General features: G+C 42.9%; 1 protein-coding gene across 2 annotated transcripts in view; it reads right to left on the bottom strand.

Annotated features, from left to right (window-relative positions):
- Positions 1–14,937: 14,937 nt before the first annotated feature.
- IMMP2L (inner mitochondrial membrane peptidase subunit 2) overlaps positions 14,938–23,828 on the bottom strand; it is a 920,367-nt gene continuing 911,476 nt past the window's right edge. For both annotated transcript variants that reach the window (XM_055134369.1, XM_055134376.1), the window contains exon 7: positions 14,938–15,411. In XM_055134369.1, the coding sequence (XP_054990344.1) occupies positions 15,289–15,411 (123 nt within the window). In that variant the 3' untranslated portion in view covers positions 14,938–15,288. The remainder of the gene's footprint in view (positions 15,412–23,828) is intronic.

The following is a 23,828-nucleotide window of genomic DNA, read 5'->3' on the forward strand; positions in this document are numbered from 1 at the left end:
AATTGTCCAAATGTTTATTTGGAATGGCTCAGAGACAATGAGGATGATATTTCCTGAAACTACTATTATAGTTTCCTAGATATGCACCAGACTGGAAGCCTTTAGTTGAAACCAAAATGCCAAATCAAACAAATGTCCTTTTTATCTCCTTCCCTCCTTCCCTCCTTCCTTCCTTCCTTCCTTCCTTCCTTCCTTCCTTCCTTCCTTCCTTCCTTCCTTCCTTCCTTCCTTCCTTCCTTCCTTCCTTCCTTCCTTCCCTCCTTCCCTCCTTCCCTCCTTCCCTCCTTCCCTCCTTCCTTCCTTCCTTCCTTCCTTCCTTCCTTCCTTCCTTCCTTCCTTCCTTCCTTCCTTCCTTCCCTCCTTCCCTCCTTCCCTCCTTCCCTCCTTCCCTCCTTCCCTCCTTCCTTCCCTCCTTCCTTCCTTCCTTCCTTCCTTCCTTCCTTCCTTCCTTCCTTCCCTCCTTCCCTCCTTCCCTCCTTCCCTCCTTCCTTCCTTCCTTCCATCCTTCCTTCCATCCTTCCTTCCCTCCTTCCCTCCTTCCTTCCCTCCCTCCCTCCTTCCTTCCTTCCTTCCTTCCTTCCTTCCTTCCTTCCTTCCTTCCTTCCTTCCTTCCTTCCTTCCTTCCCTCACTCCTTCCTTCCTTCCTTCCTTCCCTCCTTCCCTCCCTCCTTCCTTCCTTCCCTCCTTCCCTCCTTCCCTCCTTCCTTCCTTCCTTCCTTCCTTCCTTCCTTCCTTCCTTCCTTCCTTCCTTCCCTCCCTCCCTCCTTCCTTCCTTCCCTCCTTCCCTCCTTCCTTCCTTCCTTCCTTCCTTACTTCATTCCTTCCCTCCCTCCCTCCCTCCCTCCCTCCCTCCCTCCCTCCCTCCCTGCTTCCTTCCTTCCTTCCTTCCTTCCTTCCTTCCCTCCTTCCCTCTTTCCTTCCCTCCTTCCTTCCTTCCCTCCTTCCTTCCTTCACTCCCTCCTTCCCTCCTTCCTTCCTTCCCTCCTTCCTTCCTTCCATCCCTCCTTCCCTCCTTCCTTCCTTCTTCCTTCCTTCCTTCCTTCCTTCCTTCCTTCCTTCCTTCCTTCCTTCCTTCCTAACCCTCCTTCCCTCCCTCCCTCCCTCCTTCCCTCCTTCCCTCCTTCCTTCCTTCCCTCCCTCCCTCCTTCCTTCCTTCCCTCCCTCCCTCCCTCCCTCTCTCCCTCCTTCCTTCCTTCCTTCCTTCCTTCCCTCCTTCCTTCCTTCCTTCCTTCCTTCCTTCCTTCCTTCCTTCCTTCCTTCCTTCCTTCCTTCCTTCCTTCCTTCCTTCCTTCCTTCCTTCCTTCCTTCCTTCCATCACATCCAACAATGCTCAGGGAATACTCTTGGCTTTGCAATCAGGAAAACACTCCTATTAGTGCTTAGAGGACCATATGGGATTCCAGGGACAAAATCTAGGTTGATTGCAGTCAAGATAACCACTTTACACTCTCAGTACTCCTTCTCCTTCTCCTTCTTATTTTCTTTCTCATTCTTTCTTCCCTTCTTTTTGTATATTCACCCACTATTCTTTATTTTGGGAATCATTCATTTGGGAGTCACACCCAGGGCTTACTCTTGGTTCTGCACTGCTCAGTACAATCTTTCCTGCACACAAGTAAAAGGAAGACTTCAACATTGTCTCAGCTATCTATATTGTACCCTTAGTGCTAGACTGCTAAGAACTCTAACTTCAACAATCTCTGTCTCATAGTGTTGCAGTCAGAAAGATAGAGGGACCCTGGTAATGAATGCTGGGGAAAAATATTGCTGAAATTTGAACCAGCCCAAAAGCATCAAGGCCATGGAGACAAAGGACCTACCTCCTACTTCTGTAGTTCCAAAGCCAGTGAGATGTAGAATTTCAGGCCAAGTACAAGAAGGATGACTGAGTTGAGAGGCAGGTGTGATAGATGAGATGTAGGGCATTTGTTTTGCATCCACCTGTCCTAGATTGAATCCCCGTCATGTGATTCCCCATTCCCACCGGAAGTGATCTCTGAGCACTGAGTCAGGACTAAGCCCAAATCACTGCCCGGTTTGCCTCACAACTCCCTCCTCACACTTACCCCCCACCTCAGTCCCATATACATGGAATGCATGAGTGAGGTATTGCAAGGTTTGGCCTCCAGATTCCAAATGCTCTGAGGGAACTTCCTCCCCCACATCCAAAGAAGGGGGACATTTGTTTGTTTGTGCAGCTTTCTGGTGTCTTGAATGTAAATTCTGTTGGTTTTTAAACACCTCAGATCTTTGGGGGGTTCATTTCTAAGGTACAGGTCTTAAAGTTGGAATGCCTCATGTGGGCTTGAAACCATTCAATATTCAAAGAAAATTTGGGACATTTAGTTCTCTCCTGTGGGTCACTGTAACAAGGAGGTCCAGCTAGATGGTCTCTCAGCATCTCCTACTCTTTGTTGTGTCTCTCCCCACCCCACCCCCCGCCCTTTGTTTGTCTGATTTGCAGGAACTGCTCAGTTTTGGGAATTTTTAAGAGATAATTTTTCCATGGGGAGCAATAGACTCGGTGTGTATACAATAGAAGTATAGGCTTAAGATTTTCCTATTGTCATATCAAATGGGTTGTTAGACATTCAAACGAATCGATGCTCACGGCTAAGTTCGTGTTGACAAGGATACATCGATTTGTTCAAATGCCTAACAACCCGAATCAGATGCTTACATTTGAATAGATGTGGCTCATTGCCGGCAGTTTCTATCTTCATCGTTTATGCACCAACAATTACCTATGATGAAGAAGAAATTGAGAAGTTCTACATAGGGCTAGAGAAGTTCTATAAAGAAGACCAAACCTACAAGATCATTGTCGGTGATTTTAATGCCAAGATATGACCAAGAAGATAGCCCAAAGAACTCCACATCAGGACCCATGACCTAAAATGGAATGAATAGGGTGAGAGAATGTCTGAGTTCATCATGTTGACCAAGATCATCCATGGTAACTCACAGTTTCTGAAGGCCAAGTCTAAACGTTGGACATAGGAATCTCCCAGTAGACAGTTCCACTATGGAATTGACCACATCACATTCAATCGACAGTTTTGTCTGACTGATGTCACTGTTGCCCCAAAATTCCAAATGGGATCAGACCACCATATCCTACTTCACAGAGCGGGAAGAAAGGGTGCAAAGTTTAAGGAGAGAACTCCCAGAACGACCACCAACTGGGAGCTCTTTGGATTATTGTGGCAACATGGGAAGATGCCATTGTTGACAACATCGACGAGGAATATGATCGACTGGTTTAGCACCTCCATGACTGTGCGAGGAACGCCAAGAGTGAGAAAGCCACAAAAAGACTCTCGAGCTCATTCGCCAATGTGGTTTGGTGCAAGCCTCAGGCAATCACAAAAAGCATCTGAGCTCACAAAGCTGTGCAGAGAAGCTATGAAGGAAGAACTCAAAGAGAGAAGAGTAGCAGTCTTGGCCGCTAGTGCAGCTGAAGATGGGAAAAGTATTAGCAATGACCGCCTGTCGCTCACCAACTTAAGACCAAGAAGACTGCCCTCTGATATCCTGATGGATCTATCACATCTTCCAGAAGGGCAATGGAAAAGGTTATCCATGACTTCTACTCAGATCTCTTCGATAGCCACATCCACCTGCCACATACCAAATTCTGCAGGATGGATATGTCATTCCCAGCATTCTCCCTTCTGAAATCCAACACACCATTTTGTCAGTAAAGAAACGTGAGGCACCCAGTCCAGACAAGATCAGACCCAAACACCTGAAGAATCTGCCTCCAGTACTTGTCAATACAGTGGCTCGGCTCTTCACACACTACCTGTCTGAATGAAACATTCCATCTCAATGGAAAACCAGTAGGACTGTCCTGTTGTACAAGAAGGGAGACAGCCACAGCATTGACAATATTGCCCGATCTGCCTGTTGTTCACTGTCTACAAGTTATTTACTTGAGTCATCCTGAACAGGATTGGCAGAACACTAGATGAAGGACAACCATGTGAGCAAGCTGGGTTCCGAAAAGGATTCAGCACAATTGACCATATCCACATGGTGACCACACTCATTGAGGTTTCGGGAGAGTTCATGATGCCATTTTGTCTAACATTCATTGATTTAAAGAAGGCCTTTGATTCTGTTCTGTTGAGACTGAAGTGGTCATCGAAACCCTAGCCAAACAGTGTGTTCAAACTCAGTACATCAGGGTCCTCCTTGAGTTGTATTACGGATTCACCACCAGGATCTCACCATTCTACACGGAAGTGATCATTGACGTAAAGAAAGGGGTTTGGTAGGGCAACACCATTTCACTGAAACTCTTCAGTGCCACACTTGAAAACATCATGATACAACTGGAATGGGAAGGAATGGGAGTGAAGATAGACAGACAGTCAGCAACTACACCACCTCTACTTCGCTGATGACATCGTTCTAATAACACCAAACATTAGCCAAGTGGCACAAATACAGGCCAACTTCAAACGTGAATGTGGAAAGGTCGGACTGCTACTGAATCTCACAATGACAATGTTCATGAGAAATGGACTAGTTCCTGATGTTCCATTTGCTCTCAATGGCATGAACATTTTTGAATGCAGCAGTTATGTGTACCTAGATTGATAACTCAGCATGACGAACAACTTGGCACCAGAGCTGCTCAGGAGGAAGAGAGCAGTGTGGAATGTCTTCAAGAGCATCAAAGAAGTTGTTAAGAGGATGAAGAACCTCTGGCTCCAGGCACATCTTTTTGACTCCATCATTCTTCCTGCACTAACATACACCTCAGAGATCTGGGCCCTACAAAAACAGGATGAGAACTCTATTCGGGTCTCCCAAAGAGGATTGAAAGAGCTATACTTGGAGTATCACGTTTCACTCAAGTGAGAGAAAGAATCCGGAGTTCCAATTTCTGTCTACAATCGAAAATCAGGGACACTGTCTTGTTTGCTAAGGTGTCAAAAATCAGATGGGCCAAATGCATAATGCAATTTGGAGAGGACTGCTGGAGTAGGGCCATTATATACTAGATTCCACGGGATGTCAAAAGGGATGTCAAAAGAATGCCTGGTCGCCCACCTACGAGATGGTCAGACTTCTTCGTCCAGACCCTGAACGAAAGGTCTGATGCTCTTCATGTTCCTGGAACGAGCAGACGCCATTGGGCTACACTAACACATGACAGTAACAAATGGAAACATGGTTTGATGATCAATGGGATGACAAGTGATACAGGTGAAGTGTTACATATTGAATTAGAATCTGGAATTTATCACTTATTGCTTCTCTCTCTCTTCCTCACTTTCTCTCCCTCCCCCACCATATATATAAACAGAATCAATGACACTATTCCTCCACTTTTCAATTGGTGATTTCAGTATTGCAAGCAACAAGAATACTGAAAAATCATCAGGATGGAGGGCAATCAAACAAGTTTGATTTAGCCTGAAGCTTCTTTTTTCTCCATCATGCTGTTTCACTGATAGTGACCATGTACTGATAAATTGGATAACTCATTACTGTGAATAGGCATAATATTACTTATATTTTGAATTAAAAGGAACTGGTATGAAAGGTATGATTATGTGGAAGTATTGATGTCATTTGTTTGGGGAGGGTTGGAGAGATAGAAACTAAAGGGAAAATTGCAGGGACCTGGCCCTTTACAAAATGGAATCACAAAAGGAAAATCACTTTATCTGGAAGATCGCAAGGGATTCCTAAGTGGTGCCTGATAACCTGGATGACTGAGGCCCTGCTGGATCCCAACAGCAGATTATAATCATCTCAGCATCCTCTCCCCTGTTTAATGCCCCACATTCTTAGAGCATAATGAAGAAAATGCTCACCCTACTGTTAAAATGGTAATAAAGAGGAAGGTATATAATATGCCTGCCAAGTGGGCAGGCAGGCTGGGTGGTGACACTGGTGGTGGGATTGGTGTTTTAGCATTGTATAGCCTGAAAGAATTCCGCTATAAGCAGCATTGGAAATCGTGGTGCCTCAGAAATAAAACTGAAAAAAAAATTAAGATTAAAGAAAAAGAAGCGGAAGGGCTTCAGCCTTTCTTTTGGAATCCTCCCACACTCTGGGAGTTTTAGGAGATCCCTCCCATAACCTGGAGATTTCCTACTTTACAGTTAATTTTCTATTTCCCTAAGCAAAAAGTCTTGAAATTTGTCCATTTGGCTCTCTGGTATTACTTGCTTTCAAATTTGACGGCTCGAATAGTAGAACCTGAACATCTGCACCGCACCTGCTCCAACATTTGGTGAGAAGCAGCCAGGAGTTTGCCATCTTTGTCATCAGCAGCCACGAGGGTAACTTGCTCAATTCAGTCTCTCTTCTCCCTCAGCCCCTTCTCTCTCCCCCTGGCCTTCCTACACAGCAGCTCATCCGGGTGAGACCCTGCACACTGTCCGTTTGCTCTCTCATTCTGCCAACCAGGGGTGACCAGAGTATGGACTGTCTTCCCCAAGGCTACTCTTTGGGAAATCAGAAGCTGCCTCTCTCCCTAAGCCCTGTCTGAGGCACATAGTGGCTGGCAAAAAATAAATAAATAAATAAATAAATAAATAAATAAATAAATAAAATGTTGTTGTACTCTCCTCACTCTGAGAATGTTTGTTTCCTCTGCATCTTCCTTTCAGACTCTCCAGGAGTAAAATGCAGGTTCCCAGAAGGACAACTGAAGGGTACTGAGGGCATTTCTTCAGGCATTCCTCAAGGCCCCGGGGGTTTCTCATGAGAAAGCTCACCCCCAGGATGAGTGGAGATTCTTCTTGGCCTCCTTTGTCTTTTCTTCAGCCAGAGTTTCTTTCTGAAGTCTGTCCGGCCACTCAGGGTCAGCTTGGAATTCTAGCCACCTCTGACAATCTTTTTTCCCTTTCCTACTATCTTTTCAGGCTTCACTTTGTGACAGGCACTGCTTTGTGAAAAAATTAGGTCTATCTCTACAAAACCAGGCATTTTTCAGCCAGATAAGAACCGTAAGGGTAGCTTCCGGTCTTTAGGCATGTTAGGCTTGGCGGAGTCCAGAGAATGCCTTGAAACACCTTTTGGGTGTTACAGGAATGTTGTCTAGAGGAGCCTTCCTGAGTCCTTGTCCTCTCTATCCTCTCCTTGCTCCGCCCTCTGGGGTTAGGCTGCACCACCACACTCCAGGCAACTGGCACTCAGATTTGCCCTTGCACCACATCAAAGTCAGGAATAGAATACAGGGAACATGGATGGAAAAAGTTGTTGGGATTGTAAAACAGTTCAGCTCTGGAAAGGCGGTGAGGTGGGGCTAGCCCAAAGGGACTGACTGCCTGCGCCAACTTAGGTCAACCCCATAAGGCTCTATTGGGAGGTGCTCCTGGGAAGGGATGGGCACCAAGGGACAGCCTTCCTAGGCTGGGCCTAAAGAGACCACACCTCAGGATCCCTGAGGGTCATGGTCACAGGAGGAAGCTCCTCCTTGAATAAGACTTTGGTGCTCACCTCCCTGCCTCTCCCCTGGCTAGAGAGTACTCAAAGGCTTTTGAAACTAAATTTCCATCTCCTACCCTGTCCCTTATATTTGGCAGGGGAAGAACTATAATCCTCAGTGTCCCCTTAATGTAGGAGGTAGACAGGGAAGGTCCCCTCCCAAGGCAATGACAAAAGTCAATCTTGCAGAAAACAGGAAAAACAGGAAAAGAAGCTCCTGCAGGAACAAATGGCCAGGAAAAGAATTTCAAAGAAGACCATCACCATCCCCAACCCTTCTGGAAACCTCCTTAGCAATGGACTTTGACCTAGCTAGAAGCCCACCTGGGGGGGTGCAGGTTGGAGAAACCCTAGAAAGGTCACCTTAAACAAAGGAGGGGTACGTATATGCTGCCTGAGCCCATGTGCTGCTTGTGCCCACGTGGCCAAGCACATGTGGTGTCCAAGTACATGTGTTGCCTGCATCTCTCCTCTTAAGATGTGTACTTTCATGTCTAATGCTGGAATGTCTCTCCATCCTTGAAGAAGCTTGTGTTCTCTCTTTTCTCTCTTGAGTATGCTATTCTCCCTCTCTCTCTCTTTCTCTCTCTCTCTCTCTCTCTCTCTCTCACTCTCTTCCCCTCTACATCTTCAAAAAACCCTCCAAATAAAACCTATTTACTTCACTGCTTGTCTATTCCTGAAATTCCTTTCTGCAAGGCGAGACAACAACCCAGTAACCCTGGGTCCTGTGTGGCAGAAGCGATGGGGAGCAAGTGACCATCTTTCTCCTCCCCGCTTCACACAAGTCACCCATGGGGCCCACTGACATCACCCTCACCGAGTCTCTTAAGTCTCTTACTCTCTTCCTACTTTGCCACTCTGCCATTTTTTTTTTGGCTGCCATTCCTATAATAAGGTTCAGATCATCTGTGTGCCCTTGGTAAAATAGCTAAAAAAGAGATTTCTGTTCCTAGCCCCACTACTCTCTGCCCGCCCCCCAGCCTTGAATTTGACTAGCCTTCTTTCTCTAGACAATTCTCAAGGGAGGCACTCCAAGCCATAGGTTTTGTAGTCTGTGTCCTGCCCGCTTTGTGAGAGTAGGTTTCCCTCAGACATTGTCCCCCTGGTGGAGAGGAGCACTTCCCTTCAGGGGGAGGGCCTCCATGGAATGGGTCAGTAGGAGGGACAGGCTGTCTGAGCTAGCCTATCTGGTCAGTCACTTGATCTCCTTGGAGAAGCACTTAATCCAAGGGAACAAGGGGTAATACAGGTCAGTGAAGGGTGCTTTGAGCTGGTGACTGGGCATGAAGAGTTGAGACCCTAAAATTAGAAATGTCACTCTCTGTCCTCAGAACAAAGGGACACCTACTCTCCTATTTTTTTTTTTTGAGGTCACACCCGGTGATGCTCAGTGGTTACTCCTGGCTTTGTACTCAAGAATTACTCCTAGCGGTGCTCAAGGGACCATATGGGATGCTGGGAATTGAATCCAGGTTGGCCGCATGCAAGGCAAATGTCTTACCCACTGTGCTATCTCTCCAGCCCCAACCTGCCCTCCTGTCTTTTTTTTTTCTTTCTTTTTGGGGGTCACACTCGGCAATGCTCAGGGCTGACTTCTGGCTCTGCACCCAGGAATCACTCCTGGCGGTGCTGGGGGAACAAATAGGATGCTGGGAATCGAACCCAGGTCGGCCCCGTGCAAGGCAAATGCCCTACCCGCTGTACTATCGCTCTAGCCCCTGCCCTCTTATCTTGACTAGATTTCTGTTTCCTTTCTTCTACCAGATGGAAAATGGTAGAGCCATCTCTAAGGACACACCCCTAGGCTGCATCTTGAAGAACTGGGATGTTTTACTAACAAAATCTCAGAAGGAAATTGTTTGCTTTCATTTGTGCTGAGGCCTGGCCAGAAAATAAATTAGAGAATGGGGAGACTTGGCGAATGGGGAGTTGGGGGTGGGGGAGGCTATTGTGATCTATCAACTTTATCTCTGTATCTCTTTTATCTTTATCTCTTTTGTAAACAATCTAGGAAGGAGGTTGAGATACCTTAAGTATAACTCTTTTTCTATTGAAAACTTGCTTTTGGTTCTTTGATTTGTTTTACTTTGTTTTGTTTTGGGGCCACACCTGACATACTCCTGGCTCTCCTGGCTCTCCTGGAGGTTCTCCTGGAGGTTCTCCTGGCTCTGCTCTCAGGAACCACTCCTAGCGTGCTTATGGATATGGGGGAGTCAAACCTGGGTCAAATGTCCTATCTGCTGTACTATCACTCTGACCATTATATGTGTGTGTGTGTTTGTGTGTAATTTAGGGCCAAATTGTAACACCATAATTTACAAAGTTTGTGCAACTAATTTTCACTCTACATTACAACAATAGCTTATGACATAGTTCTTGCCTTTCCAAACTTCCACCTACAGAGATTAAGCAAAGAGAGGTCCCATAAGAATCAAGAAGAGAACTTAACTGTCAAAATTAGTGCAATTTCTTCCATTTATCACTATCAGGAGTAAGAGAGACAGCAAAGGGTAGCTAGAGAAGAAAAGAAAAAAGGGAAAGAAAGAAAAAGGCACCACGAGCTGATGGCAGTTCTTAAGCCTTACCAGCCCCACAGGACAGCCCAGAACCCCGTTTCCCCCAAAAGTCCCTGTAGCAAACTTACCACTGGATGTGAAACTCTTCTGAATACCTCAGAAGCCTCAAACACTATGCAGGAAGTATGTCAGAAGCGCGATTGGATAAATAAGTGTATAAAACTTAAAAGGTGGTGGGGGGAGGGGGGCGAGGAGATAATGCGGCATTGCCCAGATTCCTTCACCTTGCTCCTAGTTAAGACACCTGCAGGCTTTCTGCCTTCTAGCACAGCTAACGCTAAGGAAGTATGAAGGTCAGCACATGTTGGGTCAGTCATACCAGTTCCTGCTGGACACAGAGCTACTTACTCAGTCTTAGTTGCCTTCCAAGAATTCATTTTTCTCTCTATCACTATTTGTTCAAAGTCAAGCGGGCACCAGTAACATCTCCAAGTGAGACTTGTTTCTGTTTTTGGCATATAGGATATGCCATGGGCAGCTTGCCAGGCTCTGCCATGTGGGCGGGACTTTCTCAGCAGCTTGCCGAGCTCTCAGAGAGGGGAGAAGGATTCTAACCTAGGTCGGCCGTGTGCAAGGCAAACGCCCTACCCACTGTGCTATTGCTCCAGTCTTAGTGAGGCAAAACAGCTATTATTATTATTATTTTTTATTTAAAAGAACTGTGAGGGGGCTGGAGTGATAACACAGCTGGTAGGGCATTTGCCTTGCACACGGCTGACCCAGGTTCAATTCCCAGAATAATGGGGCTAAATAGTGTCCTTATCAAAATCTCTGAAATGGGTGCTTGTTTCTGAATGGGTTCACACATGGGTTCAATTCCTCTTTTGGATTAGGATGTCCCCAAAGAAGAAGAGCCTATGCTCATTTTCTCTGTTTCCCTTTCTCACGTTCTCTCTTAGATCCAACTCCCAAATGTAGATATAAGCCTTCCGGGAAATGCCTCGCTATCCATTCGTACAGTCATTAATGAATGGAGATTTTATAAGTGCCTGCCTCTCAAGCTCAGAAGCCACTAGGACTTCCTCTGCCTAGCTGTTCGCCATGAGATTCCTGTCAGCTAATATTTAGTTATCATAAACTATATAGTTATCATTAACCATATATAACTATGTATATAGGCAGAATCTTGCACAGCAGAGCCTGGCAAGCTACCCATGGCGTATTCCATATGCCAAAAACAGTAACAATAATGGACCTCATTTTGCTGACCCTGAAAGCGACAGGGTTGAATGAGACGTTACTGGCACCTGAGAAAAAATCAGTGAGCAACGGGACTACAATGATACAGTGAATTATGTATAATTACTTGCTGGTTTCATACCAGTAAACTGCTTTCTTAACCTGTTTCCTGTTGGACACGGAGTGTTGGACACAGAGCGGGGCAGGAGCAACTCCATCATGCCCGGTTTCTGCTCCACATCCTGTTTTACTTAAACCTTTTTCTTAAAACCCCGCTTCTCTCCTCACCGCCTCTCCCCCCACCCCGCCCCCCACACCCACCGCCATCTGTGAGGGAAGGTCATTTGGGCTGAAAACTCGGCCTTGGCAAATAGTTTCATAACTGCTATTCACTGTCTATAGAAGCCACCCAGAAACAAGCAGGGTGGGTAGCCGCCAGAATGTTCTGAAAACACGTCTAGGTCACCTATCTGTAACTGCTTGTTTGTGTTATTTGAAAGTATGTTTTCTTCTGAATCATGAAACTTGCATTTTCACTTATGTTTTTGCTAAAATTCATACGTGTGGGTTAGGATGTTAGCAGATGTATGCACTGACTATAAAATGTGTGGCTTTTCCCTTGCTCTGGGTCTTGCTTGGGCCCGCGTGCCTAGAAGCTTGACCCCAGTTAACTGGCTTAATAAACTCCGTTTGTGTGTTGCATTCTGGCTGAACTCTTTGTGCGGATTCGGAGGGTAAAATGATCAATATCCGACCCTAACATTTCCATATGAAACAGACTGGGCACAGAATCTGCTTTTAAGAGCTGGGAAATGAAGAACAGCATCCCCATTGTCCAACAGTCCTCTCTTTGTTCTGGAGATTGTCTTTTCCTTTCTCAGTCCCACATCGTCAGTCTCATGTCTGCTTGTACTTTGCTGTGCTTGATGGGGCAGAAACAACTAGAACAAAATTGATCACTCAGACTATCGATCACTTGTTTGGGGATGGCCACTTCTGTGTTCGCAGTCAGTTCACTATCTGGTTATTGAAGGTTAGAACCAGGTCAAAAACGGGAGTTATTTTTTTCATTTATAGACCTGGGTTCAGGGCTGCGCAACATCTTATAGCCTACTTCTCCCTCTGGGAGAACCAGCAGGCTACCGAGAGTTTCCTGCCCACATGGGAGAGCCTGGCAAGCTCCCCGTGGTGTATTCAGATGCCAAAACAAGTAACAATGATGCTGTCTCATTCCCCTGACCCTGAAAGAGCCTCCAATGCGGCATTATTGGGAAGGACGAGTAAGGAGAGGCTTCTAAAATCTCAGGGCTAGGACGAATGGAGACATTACTGAGACCGATGGAGGTGTTCTCGATGGGACCAAATAGACTGAGGATAGAATTCTTATTGCTTAAACTGCATGTATGTTTTCTAATACAGACTTTAATAATTATCCCTAGACTTATGGCTGATAGCAAACAGATAAAGTTCACCTTATCATAAGATTGAAAGACTTGCTTTTCTCTTTTTTTCACACCTGTAACATATTTAACACTTTATTGCAGTAGCCTCGTAGAGACACAGGAAAATAGGGGTTTGTCAGCTAACAGGGTCAATTTGAAACACAAAGTAGAGAGTGGCAAACCCCCAAATCCAAATGTTGCAGGTGGGTCTTATGGAACTCTGGGCATTTATCATACTGATTTAAACTTCAGTTGCCCAAAGATTGGCCTTAATTTCTAACACCCCAAAATGGGGATTCCTACATGGGCCTCTGAGGAACAAGGAGCAGGCATGTGCAAACTAGCTTCAACATAGGAGTATGTTGATACAAGTGTTATGTCTTTTTTTTTTTTAAGTTTTGGGTCACACCCAACAATGAGCTGGTGTTTTTGTTGTTGTTTGTTGTTTCTTTTTTTTTTTTCAGTTTTGGGTCACACCCAGCAATGTTCAGGGGTTACTTCTGGCTAGAAAATGCTGGAGATCAAAAATCAGGGGCCACATACAAGACAAACGTCCTAACCACTGTACTATCACTCCAGCCCCAACCAGTCTTATAAAGACAGCCACTAGCCAGAAAAAAAAATAGTACTAATAATAAATAATAATAATAACACGGTGCTTCTTTCTCCTCCAAGACCTAGAAGTGGTTAGTGAAGTAACATTGAAAAAGACAAATGCTCCCAGAGAGAAACCATCTTGCTCTAATTTAGTAAATCTAAAGCTGCAAGACACTTTAAAGTTTCCTAGAGTCAACCAGCTCTTACTGTGTCTATACAAATCAACTGTCATTTTAATTAAGGACAAATAATATGTTATGTAAGTTATAAGGATGGAAAGAAAACCATGCTTCATTTTAGGCACATGCCTCTTTGTGTAAAAACTGTGTTGTCCCATAAAAGGTTAATAAAACTTCTAGTTAAAATCCAATGTAAAATCAGCCATGCCCTTTTAAAGCATGCAGTAGGTTTGGCTCTGGCTATTTAGGTTCTGTCAGTTTCCAAAATTATGATCTTTCTAATCTCTAATTGCTTTATTGGAAATGTTCCCCTCTAAAAGACAAGAATAATGTCTAATAGCATCCAATCTCTCGTGTGTCTCCCCTTTTATCCTTACCCTGCTCTCTCCCAAACCCCTAAACCTAAACCACATTATAGCAGGGGTGAATAATCTCACATACTGGGTCTGAACTTTCCAATTGGAATTAAACAAAGAACTACCTCAAGAATGGAGGGCTATCAATAAATAAGATTTTGCATCTCTCTTACATTTGTCCCATAAACACCTTAATAAAACTTATTTCTGTTAAAGATCCCTTAAATTATAGATGCTGATGCAATGCAGATTGGACATTCCATCTGACTTCTACAGAGGGCCCACAGAAAAATCCCTTCTTTCTGGGGGGCTCCACCTGCTCCCTGAAACTTCACTTTAAGCAGAAATCAGCCAGATAGTGTTTTGGCCCCTATTCCCACACTGCAAGACTAGGGTCCTGGCCGATTCTAAATGGAATCACCAGATGTGAAAGTTCAGGAGGAGACATCAGTGATACCTGGTAACCAGGAAAACTGAGGTCCTGGTGGATCGATCACAACATCAAAAAATAATCATCTCAGCATCCTCTCCCTTGTTTTAATGCTCCACATTCTTGAAGCGTAATAAAGAAAACTCACCCGCCCACCTTTCTTAAAAAGATATAAAAGAGATCGGTTTCAGTCTTTCTTCTGAATTCTGCTTTAGGAGACCCCTTCCATAATTTGGGAGTTTCCCTGCCTTGCTCTTCCATTAATTTGACCAATTGTTTTTTGGTCCCTTGCTTTTAATTTTTACTGCTTAAGGACAAGAACCTAAAGTCTGTACCCACTACAACAATACGGTGGGTAGAGCACTTGCAGAGATAGTACAATGGGTTGGTTGACTAGGCTTCAATCCTTGGCATCCTCTATGGTCTCCATATAGACCCTGAGTGCAGAGTCAGGAGTAAACCTGGACCACTAGGTATGGCTCAAAACACCAACCCAAGCTAAATGAAACACACACACACACACACACACACACATACACCACACACACACACACACACACACACACACACACAAAGAGCCTTCAAAACATAAAAAAGAATGGTATTGTCCTCATTTACAACTAGCTTTCATGATACTTTGGAGACTGTCAATTGCTATGTAATTTTGAACACTGTGTATAACATGTTTCATTTGAAGAAGAAGTGACAAATTAATTACCTTAATCAGATATTAATTTTGAAATTATTTCAGCAGCAAGCATCCAAGTCAAAACAATCAAACTGTACAACAAATTATCTCAAATTTGCTGATTTCAAGTTTTAGGGGAATAACATTTTTGTTTCCAAAGGCCTTCAATTTTTTTTTTTTTGCATTAGACAATAGGCTATTAAATTTTAACACAAAGTCATGGGCCCTTTATTTTTAAACTCCTTCTTCGATAATACAGTTTATTCTAATATGACAGAAATATTTCTTGCATCATCTCGTTGGAAGTCTTGACCTTTAGAAGGTTTTGCTCCATTCCTCTTCCTCAAATTGGTGATGGCATTTCAATGCTAGCAGGTCAGGGAGATTCATTCAGTCTTTTCACTCTGAACTGGCAAGCGCTCTGGAGGAAGCACAGATTCTAGTTTCCGCCAGCGCTCTGGAGGCCACAGGATATGCGTAGCATGGGCATGCAGAAGTCCTAGGGAAACCTGAGCCAGGAAAAACACAAGCAAGAAAAGAATCATTTGACAAGGATCACCATTAGTAACAGGAATTTAATCCTGGTCTGACATTCCATGAAAGATGAGAATTATTAAAATTAGTAAAAACCTACCATGGTGCTTTATATGAAAAATATCTTTATATCCCATAACTATTTAAAGGAGGGAATGATATTGTGTCTACTTTGTGTATAACAAAATTAAGTCTTGACAGGTTAATGATTGCTGTAAGTCACAATCAATAGTCTGGCTCTCTAATCTGAGGGTACCAGATTCGGTACCCTCAATCGCCTAAAAATTCAACAAATCCAAGAAGCTTGAATCTGGTTTATGACCCCAGAATTTCCAGGTTTCCCAGTAACTTAAAATTTCATTGTGAAAAGGCTTATGGACATGAAAAAAATTTTAAAAGGAAAGAAACTCACTTTGTTCCATGGACTTGAAGAACAACAAAGATCTCTGGTATGAGAGTAGAGGAATCACCTCTCTGGCAAATGCATTGAATAATTAAGAACTGGCACTTTTGGAAAGAACTAGAATACTGGGTATCCCCCTTGAAACTAAGACTTTTTCTTACATGAAAAAAATGCCATTGTTATTGGCATAGGAAAAATAAAAAAAAAACTTAATGTACAGTACCCATTCACAATTGCCATTTGTCTTTTATAGCTCTTTTACTTCTAACAAGGAAAATAAATTTCCTCATCCTTGCCATTATTTTGCTTTAGCTTATATTTAATTGATCTGAAATATAGGCAAATTATGTGGTAAAATGTTCTATATCTCTAATTTTCCCAATTTCCCCCTCCTGATTTGAATTTCTATTGATGAAATATTTTTCAGTTATTTGCTGGGTCTCCACACACAGCAACAAAATGGTCAGGCCATATCAGCTATGCTCAGGGATCATTCCTAAAGCTGCCTGGGGGGATCAAGCCACGGATCAAACCAGGATTTCCCAAATGCAAGGCAAGAATGTTGCATTGCACTATTTTCAAGCAAGCCCTGGTAAAATTTATTTCCCTATGTCATTTGACTGCCCGCATGTCTTCACTGGAGAAGTGTTAACCTAACTCAAATGGGCAGAAGATTGATTTGATTGGTGAGTTGTCAACTTGAGATGTATGTGGCACAGAGTACAAAACAATTATCTTTCAATGAAATCAAAATGTAAGAAACTATTCAAAGCCCATCAAAGAAGGTGTGCAATGATTACAAAGAATTCCTACTGGCACAACTGAGAACATTCAAACAACAATAAAATATAAACAAAAAACCCCCCACATTTTGACTTAAAGATTTTGATACCTCTAGATATTTGTACTTTGTACCTAATCAACCAATCAACAATTGGGCATGTCTTTTAAAACTCCAATTATCAAGGAAATGCTATTTCAAAGGACAAACCAAAAAAAAAAGGAAAAACACAGCTTTCCTATCTTTCCATAATTCAGTCTCCCTTCTTCCATAGGAAACACTGGTTTTCAATGACAGTAAAACATTTATACTATCATAAAAATGTAAATTAGTTTCAAGCTCATTACATCATAAGTATAAACAACATCAAATTTAGAGTAAAGGTCATGATTTCTTCGCACTTATTTTGTCATTAAAATCATTCTAACAGTAAAATGGCAGGGTCTTGTGTTAAAATTCATTATCTGAATATATTATATTTTCCTCCCCATTTTAATTCTGTTATTGTTTAATATAGTTAGGTTCATTTATTTCTATGTGCATTGGGTTTTATAGTTTGCATTTGTTGTCATTTTAATTGAGATTTGAATATTTCCATGGGTCAGAAGACAAAATTATAGTTTAAAGGTGTGGGAGGCAGACTAATACTCTCGCCTCACCCCCACACTCATGCTGTAAAAATGTTAAAACTTGATTTGCAGAAAGTGTGAATATGTAATATTATAGTGCAATTAACTGGGATTACGGTGTCCGGTCAGTTAATTCAAAATGCAATCCTGTATTATGCCATAGGCCCACATGTAATCACAAAGGTCCATAAGGATATAGCGATAAGCAGAAGGGTCAGATAAAGCAAGAGATCTGAAGAAGGAGAAAGGGCCCCAAGCCAAGGAATACAGGTGGCTTCTGAACTGACAAGAAAACAATTGTCCCCTAGAGATTTTGAAATAAATGCAGCCCTGCTCACACCTTAATTTTAGTTCGTGAGACTCAGAGAAGACTTCTGACCTTCACAAATTAATAATAACTCATGTTGTTTCAAGTCAATAAATTTGTGGTAATTTAATACAGGAGCATTAGGAAACAAATACTGAAGAATACGGAGACATTCTATTCCCATTCACAACCTGATCTCCAACAGAGCAGTTATTTCTGGTTTACTCTTTTTTTTTTTCTAAAAGAATAAAGGGCAAATATACATTCCTAACATACTGTCTATCTTATACCAAAGGTAAGATACTTTGGGTATGAGATAGAAAGGATAGTCTTGAAAACCACTCCCTGAAGTTCCAAAGAAATGAAACTCAAGTTTTTTGTTGTTTGGTTTGTTTTTATTTTGCAAAATCCCTACCCAACCAGAAGGGGATTCTTCTGATTAGCACTACTGAAAAATCAAGATTTGTACTTTTCCTTTTGCTTCAAACCCAGAAAAGGTGCATCTAAGCAATGTAAAATAATTTTTAAAATGCATTTTAGACATCCTCAGGGCTAGAGCTAAATAGTGGTAACCATTCCAAATCCTAATCAGTCTTACTGCAGCTTTTTTCTATTTTTGTTCTTTTCTGGATTCCATTCAACTAGGGAACAGTTTCTCTCTGTTCTCTTAATTACCCTTTAAAAAAAAATTAATCACCACTATTCAGTTGTTCCTCCAGCCTTTATTAGCTTTTCCAAATTGCTTAACTTTTATTCATAAGGTTTATTTGTCAATATTTTAACTTGGCTAAATTTTTGGCAATATATTGGCTTGTTTTCCTAGTTTAGAGCATAAGTGATTCGGGTTTTGTTGTTGTTGTTTTAAAAGGGACACTTATTTTGCCAAAAACCTTTGAGTCTTTAATTCTAAATCTTTGTAGTCAGATAGTTAGAGGGGCCTCAGTAATGAATGAGCTTTTTTTTTTTTTTTTTTTTTTTTTTTTTTTTGCTTTTTGGGCCACACCCGGCGATGCTCAGGGGTTACTCCTGGCTCTGCACTCAGGAATTACCCCTGGCGGTGCTCAGGGGACCATATGGGATGCTGGGAATCAAACCAGGGTCGGCCACGTGCAAGGCAAACGCCCTACCCGCTGTGCTATCGCTCCAGCCCCCTGAATGAGCTTTTTAAGAATAATGGACTACCTAGCAAAAGAAACTACCTACCTCAAAGTAGCCCAAAGGCATGACAAACACTTCCTGTTGAGATGCAAATGATAAGGTCTTTGGAGGTGGAAAAACTCTAGAAAAACTGAGGTCCCACCCAGATGCAAAAACTGAGGCACCAGCCAGAAAAGAGTGATATCCTCAGAAAAGAAGCTATAGGAGATCTAAAAATTGTGATAATAATTTAAAAAGATGCTCGGATCGAGACTAGGCCTCTTCTGCCCAGATCCCTCATTTTCCAGTAGCTAGGCAGTCGCACCCAGAGACTGCCCTTGGCACCATGTGATCCCACCAACGGCCAACATCCAGAGACTTAAAACCAAGCTCCCGGGTTTAAGCCTACTTTTCCCTCTGGGGGAACCTGGCAAGCTACAGAGAGTTTCCTGCCCACATGGGAGAGCCTAGAAAACTCCCCATGGTGTATTCATATGCCAAAACCAGTAACAATGCTGGGTCTTATTCCCCTGACCCTGAAAGAGCCTCCAATGTGGCATCATTGTGAAGGACAAGTAAAGTGAGGCTTCTAAAATCTCAGGGCTAGGATGAATAGAGACATTACAGAGACAGCTCGAGATATTCCACAACCAACGGGATGATGATGATGATGATGATGATGATGATGATGATGATGATGATGATGATGATGATGATGATGAATTTAAAAGGACCATCAAAAGTGCAAGGTTTTCCTTGTGACTAAGCTAAGCCTAGATTAGCTTTCATGTACGCAGAGAACTCCAGGCTAAGGCAATTTGGAAAAACTGCATAGAGCTTTCTTCCAAAAGCCATTCACTGCTTTTTTCGCCCATGTTCTTTCCTGAACCATGTGTTCTTCTCTTCCTCCCCCTCCACATTTGTCTAAGTAAGTTTCTTTTGATACAAACTAGTTGGCATCACTAATTCACTTCCTCTTGAAATTCTTTTCTTGGAGGGAAGGCAATGGGCCTGGAACACAAGAGCAGAGGTCAGGACTGACTTTCCTGCAAAGAACAATTCCTCAATCCAGCCCGAGTCCACAGCTCCCTGAGAACTTGGGTAGTGGGGAGCTGTTCCCACACTGTGGAGAATAAGTGGGTGTCAGACACGGCCTGATGGCTGCCTTGAGATGCTGGCAGGCCCTGCGGGTCCTTGCTGTGTAGGTGCTGAGAACAGACTTTACCAGTTTTGACCCATGCCAGGCTTTCCCCAGCTGGCTGCAGAGGTGTGGGGGGGGCGCAACTAGAGAGAGAGCTCTCATCTCCTGAGCCTCCCTCTCTCTCTCCCCACTTTACCAAGCCACCTGAAACACCTTTAGGAGGAGAACAAAATCTGTAATCTGTATCATTATGAATAATGATGGAAAAATTTCTGACAGATGACTAGGAATGCTGTGCTATCAATAGCACAATATCAATAACAAATGTGCTATCAATAGCACATTTGCCTTGCACACGGCAAATTAAATAGGGCATTTGCCTTGCACACGGCAGACCTGGTTTTGATTCCTTCTTCCCTCTCAGAAAGCCCGGCAAGCTACCAAGAGTATCCTGCCCGCACAGCAGAGACTGGTAAGCTATCCGTGGCATATTAGATATGCCAAAAACAGTAACAACAAGTCTCACAATGGAGACGTTACTCGTGCCCACTAGAGCAAATTGATGTGCAATAGAATGACAGTGACAGTGACTAGGAACATTTAAAAATTTGTTACAGATATTTGTTTCTTTTACTTGTTACTGATACTTTCTTCCCTGCCTTGTCATATACATATACATATATATACATATATATATACACACACACATATATATATGTATATATATATATATAATATCACGAACTATCACAAAATCCTTTTAATCACCAATTTCTCGGGCGGGCTCAGTAACCTCTCATTTCTCCTTTCCCTGCGATCTTAGAAGTCTATCTCTATCCTCCTAAGGATGTTGCACTGGAGGCTCTTTCAGGGTCAGGCAAATGAGATCCAGCTTGTTACTGGATTTAGCATATGAATACACCATGTGAAGCTTGCAAGGCTGTCCCACATGGGCAGGAAACTCTCTGAAGATTGCCAGTTTCTTCCAGGGGAGAAGTAGGCTACAAAATATTGCTTCTGGGACCTTGCTTTTAAGTCTCTGGATGCTGACTGTTGATGGAATTACACACACTTCGGTTCCTCTGCTGGTACTTTCATGCATGAGGCCCGTCCGAACATGTGGAGAGGGGCCTCGAGCATGGCTATAGCTAGGTTCCGGTGGTCTTCGGCTGCCGGGAGCTCTGCTCGGGTGGGGAGGGAAGCTGGAGCCCATCCCCTCTGAGGGGGCCCCAGGGAAGACACCCAGGCGTGCGGGCAAGAGATTCTCTGCATCGCTCTCTTCTGAAAGCTTGCTTTTAAGTCTCTCTCTGGATGTTGGCCATTGATGGGATTACACACACCTGGGTTCCTCTGCCAGTACCTTTATATATATATATATATATATATATATATATATTTAAATATATATATATTTAAATCAAAAGTATACTTCAGGTACAGTTTTGGTTTCCACACAATTTTAAGAGATTTGCTGATGCAATTGTGTAGGCCTTTTAATTTTGAAATCTTGACAGTAAGATTTTAGTAAGCTTAGGACTTAGAAAGGAGCTGAACTTTATGTGAAACTGGTTTGCTGTGAAATTATTCTTGTTTGAGTGAGATGAACCTTTTGTTCAGCTCAAGACTTCAAATGATTGGAAGAGGCCAACCTATATTGTGAGGAGCAATCTTATTTTACTTAGTATTCACTGATCTAAATGTGATTTTTCCACAAAAATTTTGGGCGAAATAAATAAACAACCCCCCCCCCCGCAAATTTCTTCACAGAAATATCACAAACAATAAAGCAGAAAATTTGACACTGTGGACCAGTTAAGCTCATATGTAAAATTAAGCATCACATTGACAAAGACTTTCTAAAATACTGGGCTAGAGATGTGGATCAGGGGCATATGTTTTGCATGGGATAGGATCTAAGTTTGGCCCCTATATTATGCAGACCATACAAGCCCTTAAACATGGCTGACTTCCCTTCCAAATACTTTGGGCAGGGCAATGTTTTGAGTGAATTATGTATGCAGACTACATCATCTAATTCTCTGTGAGGTAGGTACTATCATCTGTTCTTCAAGGTTGAAGAGTACTCGGGGCAATACCATGGTTCTGGAACTGAGATCTGAATTATATGCACTCTGGTTTAACAACCCTATCTCAGTCTCACCACACACTTATTCAAATGAGACATTTATTCAAATCAGACATTTGGCAGTCAAACAGGAACGATTTTAAATTAAGTCAGGATATTAAGAAAAAAATAGGTCTATTCTGGATGCAATCAAGGTATCATCACTCTAGTTACACTATTTATTGGTGTGAAGGATATATTTTTCTGGTTACAACTAAAGTCATCATCATTGTCATCATCATCATCATCCTGTTGATCATCGATTTTCTCAAGCAGTCCCAGTAACGTCTCCATTCATCCTAGACCTGAGATTTTTGAAGCTTCTTTTTACTCATCCTTCCCAACGGTGCCATATTGGAGGCTCTTTCAGGGTCAGGGGAATGAGACTACATCGTTGTTACTGGTTTTGGCGTATGAATATGCCACACAGAGCTTGCCAGGCTCTCCCATGAGGGCAGGAAACTCTTGGTAGCTTGCCAGGTTCTCCGAGACAGAGAACTAGGCTATAAGATGTCGCTTCTGGGAGCTTGGTTTTATAGTCTCTGGATGTTGGCCGTTGATGGGATTACATGGCACCAGGGGTAGTTTGTGGGTGTTACAGCATAGCTACTGGAAAACGGGGGATCTGGGCATAAGAGGCCCAGTCCCAGTCCGAGCAGTCTTGGAGATCTCAGCTCTGGGTCCCACACACCTGGGTTCCTCTGCTGGTTCCTTCATGTGTGAGGCTCGTCCAAATGTGTGGAGAGGGGCCTTGAACATGGCTGTGGCTGGGTTCTGGAGGTCTTCAGCTGCGGGGGCTCTGCTTGGGGTGGGGAGCGAAACTCAACCAACCTACTACAAGGGACCCCAGTGAAGACAGCCAGGTGTGGGGGCAATAGACTCTAAACAACTAAAGTAATCAAAAGAAAAACATTACTCTGGGCTGACCACAACAATGGGACTGCATTTGCAAATATAAATATGAGAGAATAATAAGGCTTTAGATATAATTATGATACTGTTCTTGCAAAGAAAGATAAGCATGCACAGACACCAGGGCAGACCGGGCTGCATATAAAACTCTGACTGATATCACACTGATAACATTTGTTTTTTGATTTGTTCTTGTTTTGGGACCACACACAGTGATGCTCAGGGATTTCTTCTGGCTGTGCATTCAGAAATCATTTTTGGTGGTTCTCAGGGAACCCTATGGGATCCTGGGGATTGAACCCAAATTTGCCATGTGCAAGGCAAGCTCCTTACTCAAAGTACTATCACTCTGGGCCCCAAACTAACAACATCTTCAGATTCAACTCACTCCTCTTCGCTTATCTGTGCCCCATGAGTAACTGTCTTCTTCAGTAGAGTCACATTATTCCTCAGGGACAGTGGATCCAGCAAATTTTAAGACACAGCAACAAAAATTTATTAAATATTTGCATTATCTACTAAATGAGAAGATAGGACGATGCCTCTGGATGAATGGATTTAATGGGGCTTTTATAATAGACCTTTCATAATAAGTATATTGTTCCCAGAGGGGAGTAGGAGGACTCTGGGCACAATTATGGGGAATCAATGATCTAGAAGAACAGTCATATTAGGATTCAAATAATAAGATATTTGACAGGGAAAGGAACTGTTAATAATTATGTTGGGATGACAGGCACAAAGTGTTTTTTGATTATATATGCCATCAGAAAATAATATTTAAGAATTCTTCATATATCTTCACCCTTCAATTTAGTAAAATATACCATAAAGCCAGTACTCTTTTTTTTTTTTTTTAAATATCAGAGAGTACATACACTTGGACAGTTTCACCCTTCCACTTGGACCTTTATTCTAGAAAACATCAAAATTACTGACTGGAAAGTGATCAGTGTT

The sequence above is a fragment of the Sorex araneus genome, chromosome 1, assembly GCF_027595985.1.
Source record: "Sorex araneus isolate mSorAra2 chromosome 1, mSorAra2.pri, whole genome shotgun sequence".
Taxonomy (NCBI): domain Eukaryota; kingdom Metazoa; phylum Chordata; class Mammalia; order Eulipotyphla; family Soricidae; genus Sorex; species Sorex araneus.